The 10806-nt window shown below is 37.6% G+C and overlaps 1 protein-coding gene across 1 annotated transcript in view; it reads right to left on the bottom strand.

The window, feature by feature from the left end:
• Nucleotides 1–1515: 1515 nt before the first annotated feature.
• LOC104162102 (zinc finger MYND domain-containing protein 11) overlaps nucleotides 1516–10806 on the bottom strand; it is a gene marked incomplete at its 3' end in the record, with an annotated part of 50215 nt that continues 40924 nt past the window's right edge. Inside the window, exons 5-11 of the mRNA XM_009700753.1 lie at nucleotides 8361–8438; nucleotides 7860–7952; nucleotides 6288–6375; nucleotides 5043–5098; nucleotides 4243–4320; nucleotides 3580–3698; nucleotides 1516–1723 (exon numbers count right to left, since the gene is read on the bottom strand). Of these exons, the coding sequence (XP_009699055.1) occupies nucleotides 1516–1723; nucleotides 3580–3698; nucleotides 4243–4320; nucleotides 5043–5098; nucleotides 6288–6375; nucleotides 7860–7952; nucleotides 8361–8438 (720 nt within the window). The remainder of the gene's footprint in view (nucleotides 1724–3579; nucleotides 3699–4242; nucleotides 4321–5042; nucleotides 5099–6287; nucleotides 6376–7859; nucleotides 7953–8360; nucleotides 8439–10806) is intronic.

Below are 10806 nucleotides of genomic sequence, written 5' to 3'. Positions count from 1 at the left end.
CGGCCCATCGATCCAGCCTGTCCAGATCATGGTAAAATGGTAAGATTATCCAGACTTGCTATAATTGATTATGATTACTATTATTGATCATAATTGTATGCTTGAAGTGGTACAAAACTTCATGCTTTAGAATAAAAGCCAATCTCCAGCAACAGAAACAAGGGTCAGATCTAAGTGGATGGTATACTATCTTACAATGGCTTACAGAGAAGTTCTTACTCCTGTCTTTGAAGCATCAAGTAGTAGCTGGTGTTAGTGACAGGATATGGCAGATTACTGCAGAGCCCTGAGTTTGACGGCTACTCTTATATTCCCATGTCTGGGAAACCAGGGAAACAGGTATAAGCATTAACCAAGTGAAGGATGAACAGTTCTGGTGGAACAGAAACTATACAAATGGACACTTCAAACCCTATGACTGACATTTCTGAAAAACTGGGAAAATGCCACTGTTCTCTTTCGTAAATATTATTTGTGACCATCTTCCTGTTTCATCATACATTGTTGCATGACTGCATACATGACATTAAATAAAGGGGCTACAAAGGGTTAGCTAAGCAAACCGGGCTAAAAAAAACCTAAAATCACTTTGATAAGGACCATCCCCTTAATGCAACATCCAGTTTTATAAGCTTTAAGTTTTTAGCTACAAATTGGACAACAAAAGGGCAAAGAAAGAAGGTCAAAACATGCTGATTTTTTAAAATACAGACTTAGAGAGAGGATAGTGGTTTTAAATGAGGAAAGAAGATGTTGCCAGGGAAAAGGCTGTCAAAAATACAAAGAAGTATCCTGCAAGCTACAAAAGTCTTACTGCCAAGTCAGTAATAGTGGATATAGAACACCCTCTTGGACAATGGATGACTAGCAAGGTTCAGCTCTGATAAGGGGAACTTCCATATGGCAATGCAAAGTTTTGTACCTTGGCCCTTTGTGCTTTTCACCTTTGTTCAAGCAATACAATTTTTCTTGTTTTGCGGAATTATTTTTAATTACTTTAATTAGCTGCTGGTCACATGGTCCTCAAGTGTAACGTTTGCACCTAACTTTGGTTGGAATAGTTGAAAATGTCATGGTTGGTGTTACTCAGTGATCTGTAATGCAGAATACAGTGAACATACTCCAGCTGTAAAACGGCTGAACAGCTACAGGGCTGTCCCTTGATGGGAGTCCAAGAAGGCAGTGTTGCAGTTTATCTGATATCCATGACATTTAACTTGAACATTCCTATTTAACTTTAGAAATCTTGGTCTGTCTCATCAAGGTGCTGTAGGTGACAAACATTTCGAAACTTCCCAGAGGTCATCCAAGAAACTAAGGAAAGAGGAAAACTCTATATTCTTGCTATTACTGAGCTACAAAACATAGGGAAAATAAGTCTTTGAACCCTCTTCTTGTCACCACAAAACTGCAGACAGATCACAAGGCTAATTTAATAGTAGATCAATCAAAAATATGTCATCTTGGTACCCTTTAATAAATTGCCCTGATTGCTAATATTGTGGCAGCAGTCACCTGCTCATTGCTGGTAGAAGAGATACTCGACTCTGCCTCCTCTTCCCCTTTATCTTCATTCTTTGATTTCCAGAATCTCCCCTCACGAAGAAAACGCTGGTGCAGTTCCAGCTCATCACAGGCTTTCTTCCACCCCATACTGCGTTTCACGTGCAGCCGATGGATGTTAACTGTGATATCTTGAATGTTTTCAGAGGGGATCCAGGCCCTTTTGAATGCACAGTACAGACAGGTTCAGAAACATGAAATACAGATGAAGGATCTCAAACTGAGAAACTGACTTCAAAAGCAGTTTTTCACAGTGGTCAATCACTGACAATTCCTTTTTACTCAGAATTTTTGTATATTAAACACATTTGAAAAAAAATGGACTGCATACCATTCGACATTTGTGCTATTATAAGCCCTTGTTAGCTGTGGGTGCTATGGCTGAAAGTCTCTTTCACTTTTGGTGAGCCACAAACCTCCCACAGCACCAACAGCAGTCAGATCTCCTACCTGCTCTCTTGCTAAATGCCCTGAGTCGGACACAGAAACATTATTACTTGAGGTTTGTATGCTAATCCAATTTAGCCCTTGACCTCTTTGCTAAAACTGTCACGGAATGTACCAAATTATCACCTCAAATAGAGACATTTTGTAGTGTGGGCCCCTGTCTATCAGGACTGAACTCATGTGGGGACTGTCATGCTCTTTTGGACTGAACTGATGCCAGTAACTTGGTTCCAATGGTACTTTGTCCTCTGAAGTATTTTCAGAGTCCTCATACAGTTCAATGGGCAGCTCTTGACATTTTGAAAGGTTATATCAAGCAACACTGGACATTAAAGAAAGAGAGTCACTGCCATGCACATCTACAGAGTAAATAACAGAGTAAATACTGTAACAAATTAAATGTCTGCAGACAGATTCTCAGTTCTTGCAATATAAATTTCATTTCAGTGAAGTCAAAGAAACAATGCTAATTTACACCAACCTGGAATTTGGCCTTTTGTCCAAGTCCAGCACAGTAACTAAGCAAGGGCACTCTAGTAAAATGTATTTTGCCTTTTCTGTCAGCGCACGTTTAAGAAGTTGCAAGCACCTCATCCTACAAGTGTTACGTTACTTTATTAAATAGTTTGAAGTTGTGTGAACTTAATGCCAAAATTACTAATGAGATTAAGTTGTATTTGCAAACAGATTCAAGGTAAATCATTCTGTGATTGTGACACAAATAAAGATCCTTTACCCACTTTATGCCTATTAGAAAATCTTTGTAGTTCATATAACAAATGAAAACATGTTATATACTGTGCAAGTTACACTAAAAGCAATTTAAATAAACAGCCTCATAAAACACTGTTACTGAATTGTCTAGGCCCTTTTGGGACGCACCAAAATACATGACCTTCCCAAAGACCATGAGTTACTTTGCAAATGTCTCCTCTCCTCCCATTATAGGCATATAAATGAAATAGCAAAAAAAATCAGTACATCCACTGTAATAACACTACTATAACCCTCCCAAATGCTGAACAAACAACTGGAAACGGAAGTAAAAGCTGATATCTAAGAGTGAAGTTTCCAATGTAAAGAGTTATTCTCTGAAATTGCAAACTGGCTCACAGCAGGAGCTCTGTCAATGTTCTAGCAGTGAGACAGAAACATTTGTGATGTATATTATGTTACTAAAACACAAAATTGCAGTGTGTCTGCTCAGAAAAGAAAATTGCACACAGTCAATACTGCTGGTAGTAAGAGTACATTTCTGTCCAATTTTCACCTTGGCCTGGATTAGCAGGCTGCTACTGATTTGAAGAAACAGCCGAAGTTCACTTGCTTGCTTTAATTAAAATGGCATTAAGTAACATCCCTATGGTAACTGTGGAAAGGGAATCTCTGAGCCATTTGGCAACTTTGGATGTGTTAGACTGAGCTCTAAATTTTCTGAAACAATTATGGCAAAGTACTCAGTCTTTCTAATGTTGGCAACTAGCTGAGCCAGGATTTACAACATGATAGATGAGATAAATTCTTCTAAGTATTGTTTGTAAAAAGCAGCACATGGTATTAATAAATTACCTTTGGTGGTGATGGCCAAAAAAACGAACATCAACTTGATTGTCCTCTTTCTGCATGACTTTGGCTGGCCAAAACCCAAAGCCTTTCATTTTGGCCCAAACCAACTCATGATTAGGTATCTGGAAAAAATGTTGTATTTATTACTGGATATGAAGTATTACATTGATATCTCCCACAAATATTTTGCTGTAATACTACACTAGTATCTTAAGAATATGGTTGTTGTTTATGACTAGTGTTATTTTCATTTTTATCTTCTTACAATATGTATTTCCCTGTTAGATGTATTGCTTGGATCAAAGTGAAAAAAATGCAAAGTCTGAGAAGGGTGTAACTGTCTGTGGAAAACAGAGATCTTAAGCAGCCCAAAATTTAAACTTGTCTTTATAGCTTCATCCAGGAACAAGGTTTTATTTCTGTAAGCTCCTTATTTTCTTGTGAAACTGTTGTAACTGGCTGATAACCAAGTTTTATAACCTATATTGTTACAGCTTTGTACTTCAATCAACATTTCACTTGTGTAAAATATCTAGGCTTACAGAGTCTTAACCATCCTTTTGAAACAAGCCTACTGAAATGGAATATTCAATGCATTAATGACACCAAAACTGCAGGCTTTTATACAGAAAATCAAACAAATAAAAATCTGTGTCAGCAACATACACAAGGATAGCAGAACCAATTGTCAGGTCGCGCATTTGACAAATAGAAACAGTTCTTGCAAAGCTGCAGTTCATCCAGCTGAAAAACAAAAAAAAGGTAAATAAGCCCAAAAAATCCTATTTATGTGACTTCACTAGTATCCCTGTCTCTTAAGTAGTAAAATTTTTCAGCCCTGCTTGCTAGTTTGGTGGAGTTACTTCTGTTTGTGCAAACTAGAGCTGTGAAACTGAGGTGAGCTGAGAGTAGATGAAAGACAAACTGCAGAAATGTTATTCATGTTTTAGAAAAATGAGGCAGAAGGAAGAGACTAATTCAACTCTTAATGATTTATTATAGCTAAAATGCAAAGAATAGTTCATTTAAATTCATCAAATATTTAATATACATTCTGAAAGAAGTAATTCAGCTGTACAAATAAAGTGTGACAGCTCCTCTAGCTTTATTTTTTGGTCTCCTCTGAAAGTTGAGAAATGTTTCAATGCCAATTACAGAATATGGTAGGAATCTCACCTCAAGTTCTACTTATATTAGCAAGTACAATTATTTCTAGTCCAACTATGTATTAATAGATTATTTTCAAAACTAAAATCTGAATATTGGTATTTTCCAAATGATAAGTCTAGTTGGGGAAAAAAAAAAAAAGAAAAAGGAATACTGAATCAGCTGTTAGAAAGTTAGGGGAAAATTTATAACATACTTCACACCCTTTTTATTTTTGTAATATGAAGAATAATTTTCTTAGATTCTGAAATGAAAAATCAAGTATCTTGTCCACATCTTGGTTACTTGGTACTACTTACTTCATGACATGTGTCTTTGTAAAGCATCCTTGCTATATCAGCTTGTTCACTGTCCGCTATAAATTAAAAATAAATTATATGAACAATCACAGTACGATCACACTGCTCACAAAGATTTGCAGCTGTCATTGCTATGACTTTCATGCTATAATTGTCTTGCTTGAGAATACAAAACATAATTTAGTCCCTTGGATAACCCTTCCAGTTAAAATTTTCCAACAATCAGTTCTATATTTGTTTTCTCTTTCATATTTATATGCAAAAATACTGTTGGGAGCTTTTAAAATGAACAATACAAGTACACATCTGAGGAGTGGCAGCAGGGAGACAGGGTTGCTCTTAATATGGATCCAATTGTTTTCTCTGCTAGGGTCTTAATGACACACTGCAACTGTCCTAAAACATGGCCCTCTGCTATCACCACTTGACAGGAACACAGGTACAATCACGTAAGTATTTCTGCTCGGAGTAATGCTTCATAGACTATTTATCACTATGTGTTTCCTTTTACACTTGTGTATTTCTCTATTAGCGCATTCACATCGCTCCTTCATTACCAACACCACTGTGGATCTCCTGATGCTGCAAATACACTGGTCCCACCCTCCTCCCAGTTTCCCTGATATGAGCCGTGTCTGCAGGGGAGAACCCCATCCTTCTTGAAATGATGGCTCTGTAGAACCTCGCTATAGCTTCTGGACATGGTGGTGGTGTTCTTCCACTTCCAATCAGACTGTCCCACCGTATCAGTCACTTATTACCTTCCCAGTGGCTGGCAGCTTCTCTGATGGCTGTACTTCCACACACTGCACCAGCAGGACATTTCTAGTGTGGATGTAGCTATATTCACTGTCACAATATGGCAGATATTGCCCACAAGTGAAAAACACGTGTCTGTAGCTGACACAGCACATCAGAGACCAGACCTCTTTCCACCCTAGAACAACGTATGTATACTGGCAGAAATCTGCAGTACAGACTGACTTATGACTCAGGCTGCAGAAGAAACAGGATGGCAAAGGTGGAAATTCCCACTAACAGGTTTAGCCAGAGAGGATGAAAATAGTTGTTTAGTAGATTGGCCAGAAAAGACCCTCAAAGTCCTCTTGCAACTTTGATTTTTAGACTCTCAAATGACCTCATCCACACTTAAGATTATCTAATACCAAATTCAATCCTGAACCTGTGAGTTTCCTACAGATAAAGATAAATCAAATAAAGCAAGCAGTAAATGTAGTATTTTACCTCCATAGAAAATCACTGTGTTGTGTAGAAGTAGCTGAGCATCTGCTTTGAACTCCTCATAACTCCTGTACTTTCCTTCATTTACTTTCTACACAAAAGAAAACATAAGACTGTGAAAAAACTGTTAAAGTGCTGGAGCTGTTTTATGCAGAGAAGCTTTCACAGAAATCTGCATTATGCAACACAGATCAGACACTGCCTTTCCTGCATACAGAAGAAATACTTACAGCTCTTTGACGTGGTTTGTTACTACCTGAACATTGGCTGCATTGGTCCCTTTATGCAATGCCCAGAAATAAATAGGTGCTTTAATATCTGACTAAGTTTTAAAAAAAATTCTCTTGGTTGTAACAGGGTGAATCTGGAGTACCTTCATCATAAGGTTTGGCTCAGAACACTTGTTCAAATTAAAATGTATTCCCTGAGGTGAAGATTTTGCACCTTAAACTATCAGCTAGTTTCAAATCAATGTTGACTGCCTTTACACTTCCAGGATCTTCACTTGACAGTCAGTGTTTTCTGATGAAGGCTGACTGTCTTAGTCTTCCAAACTCGTAACAAATGACTACATGGAGCCATGCAGTTCATTGTCCTATTATGGTCTTTCGTCTGATAAAGAATGCAGCATTTTCAGTTGTGCTCTGTCAAGAACACCTATGAGAATTCCAATCATCAAACAAAACATCATCAGTTTCTCAGATGTTATCAAGGCCAAAAGACCATCTGTGGAAGCAGGTGAAGGTGACACAGTGAAAGGAAAGCCTGACCTATTTTCAGGCTCAACCAGTGTTGCCAGTACTTCAAGTCAGCCAGCAGTGCTGGTCTCCAAAACTGTCAATGAAGCTATTGTTTATCCATGTGTTTCAATAACAATAACGAAACAAAGGCTTTTCACATCTATGGTTGTAAAGGGCAAGATATACTACAGTACTGCATAGTAATCCAGTTGCAGCATTGAATAAAGATGAATATGCTGTTCATTTCGGTCATGTGCAGTTGATTTGCATGAGTCATGGTCAGACCTTTGGTTCAGAAAAAAAGGACAACGTATTTACTAGTACTTTATTTTTGGAACAATTAATGCATAACAGATGTTTTAAGTGAGTCTTGTTTTTTCACGATCAACAAAGTGATTAGTTCTTTATGAATCATTTAGATGTTTATAAAGTGGACACCTACACAAGAGCATAATGAATAAAACTGGAATATAGTCAGAAGCATTGGGCCCGATATGCAAACATAGGCACTCACATCCATATTCAGTGACTTAGATAAAGGGTACTTCCTCTAAAGATTTCAACTACCTACAGCTCCTAGTAAAACCTTAGTACAAAAGGAACTGAGGATACTCTATGTCTGAAAACTAGGCACCACTCAAAATGGTTTTACTCAGTTGCCTATTTATGAGGAAAAATTTGAAATTTTAAGCTCCCATATCCAATGCTGGATACAATACTGAAATACTGATCATAAGGAGAATTAAACAGGATTAGTGCTTTAGTCCTTAAGGTTTATCTTCACTGTTAAATGACACTATAAACAGTATGGAAGTTAGAAAGCAAGTCACTCTACCTCCTGTATAGTAGGAACATCAACAGCTGAGTGCACCAGCCTTCTATACATTGGGTGTTTGTTGTCCTTCCCTTTCTTGTTTAGATCTATAGCCTGAAAGGACCATGAGACAGTGTAAGTTACTGCATTTAGAATCTGCTTAAAACACAAAAGACATTAAAATTGCAATAGTTTGGAATATTTCAGTTGGGGAATACCGACAGCCAAACTGTCAATTCACAATCAGATTCACAATCTGACAGATTACATGTGTCTCAGACCTGAAAAATGTCCATTTCAGAGGAGCCACAGGCCCATGGCATAAAATACTCCTGCCAGAATGATACTAATCCGAGCATTGAGACCTGATAAGTGTATGTTGAAACACACACACCACTTATGACAGGAAATAAAATGACATTTTCTTGTAGCCCTCCTCCCTGCACAGTCACACATGGCCAACTGTAATGCATCCTCTACAGTGCAACCCAAGACTTCAGTAAACTTCCGTTTCAGACTCACCCGCTCCTTCATACGAGAGACTATGAATCGCAGGTATGTGCTCATCTCTTGTTTACTTGTGTTTTTCTTCTTGATACTCTGTCAAAGAAAAACAGGATCATATTATTATTTTAAACTTGACTTCAAAATTCATTCAATAAAATTTTTCTCTGCATCACAACATTATTTGAAAATGTAACTTTGAATCACATATCACACGATTTTTTAGGGAAAATATTTTCTGGGAATTTAGTAACACTAACACATCACAACAACTATATATCTTGCTTTGAATTATGACTGGACTGAGGACTTCAGCCACAGAAGAATTACAGGTTTTATTTCCACTTGTATCCATAATGCTTTGTCAAAACCTCTCATGTAAAAAAAGTGTCTAATTAGAATAAAGCAACAAAGGCATTTTAGGGAGCAGTTTAAAATTTATTTAATGGTCTTTTTATTAGCAAGGCATTAATATTTTCAGTAAAATAAGAAATTATTTTTTAAATAATATCCTGTACCATCTACAAAGTATGTTTACTAGGCAAAATGACACTGTCTAGGAGGAATTCAAATAGGCTCTAACCAGTAAAAACTCAGAGCACTTTTTACTGCTCAAGAAACATAGCAGTTGTTGATTTTTTGTGGTTCTTCACAAAATCTAACCCAGATTCTGGCACACAGACTGCTTCTTTTTAGCAGTTCAGGATCCAGAGTTTTTCCCCCCTCAGACTAGTATAGAGACTTATCCCCACCCTTCAAAGTCAACCCAGGCTAGTGGGAAGCACTGCACACAGAAAATGTGCTGTTAAAGAGAAGGTGGCTCTCTACAAATGCCTCTCGTGCTCTTACAAACCAGCCTTTTCAATTCCAGGTGACAGCAGCTGTGCACAGTTCTGCATGGCCTTACAACACCTGGCTGAAAAGTGCTATCTCCTCCTTGCTTTTGCCTACAGTAGTTCTCCAAAACAAAAGCACAGTGAAACAACACCATGGGTTCCAGGTTTATTATCCTGAAGTGATTTCTAACTGCTCACATCTCTTGCAAAAACATTTGCTCCTCCTCACAGCTCTGAATACACTGAGTGCCAAGCTGAGCTCTCCCCTTCTCATGCCTCACATCACCACCACCTGTATGCAAACTGTGTGGACCAAACTGGCTCAGTTACACCTGCATGCTCAAATTTTGATGGTCTTAGCAAGATCCGCATAATTGTGCAGATGACTGTTCCTTAGCAAACACAAGAAAAAGCAGAATCCATGTCCTAATAGGTAGCTAAAAGAGGTATGAGGCTTATGAATTATTAATCACTAGAAGTGTGCTATTTTTTACTGAATTACTTATATATGACTCTGAACATATAGAGGGAGCAGACACGTTGAGTACAGAGCAACTACTTTTACATATTTACTTGGCAAGAGTAAAAATTACACATTAGTGCAAAAATAATTGATAGGATTTGATTGTGTCTTCTCTGCTTATATTCCTCCTGTAAGACACTGAGGACACTGAAAATCACAGGCTGGCCCTTGTGCTACAGCAAGTGTGCAACCTATACATCTCAGGATTGTACTTACTACCTCCTTCTTAAACCAAAATTGTACACAGCACTACCAATGAAGCTGTTTACTTGATTGCTTAACAGTATGCATAGAATCATTACAAACTGTGCTGAAATATCAGTTCAGTCATGAACCTATATAGATACTACAGTATGCATAACAACACTATAGCTTTTTCCTAACAGGACACTACCACTGTTGCGTAAAACTCACTATTGTGGAAAGGGCCAGCACCAGGTCTTTCTAACACTTAAAGTGCATTTAAGCATTATTTTCGCAATATTAATGGTTCCCTGACCTTCCTTACACACTCTGGAATGAGACAGAATTTTACCCTGCACTGTATGTCTGAATCACCTTCTGTATATTCATGTTTTACTTTGTCTGTTGTGAGAATGTTCATTCTGCTGGAATTCAATTCACCTATTCAGTTTTGCATAAACCAACATTGCTACTGCAAATGCAAACCCAAATGTGCATTAAATTATCTGCATTATGAAACACTGCTGTCATTTTGTCATTTTAGGCACTGGAGTGCTGTATGCTTGCTAATGACACAGCACTTTAAAAGACTGAAACTTATTAGGACACAATAAAGCTCACTTGCACTGACTAGTCCTTCTACACATCTTTTTCTGACACGGTTCTGAATTTATAATCCTTTGAAAGTATTTCAGAATTCATGCAAACCGTTTTTCATGCCCTGCTGGGCAAGACAGTTTGTAAGAGTCTGTGTTGAGATACATGGTTTACAGTCTTACCCTTCAGATCATAAGATAGATAGCTGGCTTTGTATCTTTATTGATGTCAGCAATTAATAACATCTTAAACACCAATGAAAATTATATAATTAATTTGCCAATTCAGGTAAACTTGAATTTCTCCACTTTTCCTTCAGTTCCCT

Source organism: Cariama cristata, unplaced genomic scaffold (genome assembly GCF_000690535.1).
Source record: "Cariama cristata isolate BGI_N322 unplaced genomic scaffold, ASM69053v1 scaffold11335, whole genome shotgun sequence".
Classification (NCBI taxonomy): domain Eukaryota; kingdom Metazoa; phylum Chordata; class Aves; order Cariamiformes; family Cariamidae; genus Cariama; species Cariama cristata.
This window is presented reverse-complemented; position numbering and strand designations above follow the sequence as displayed.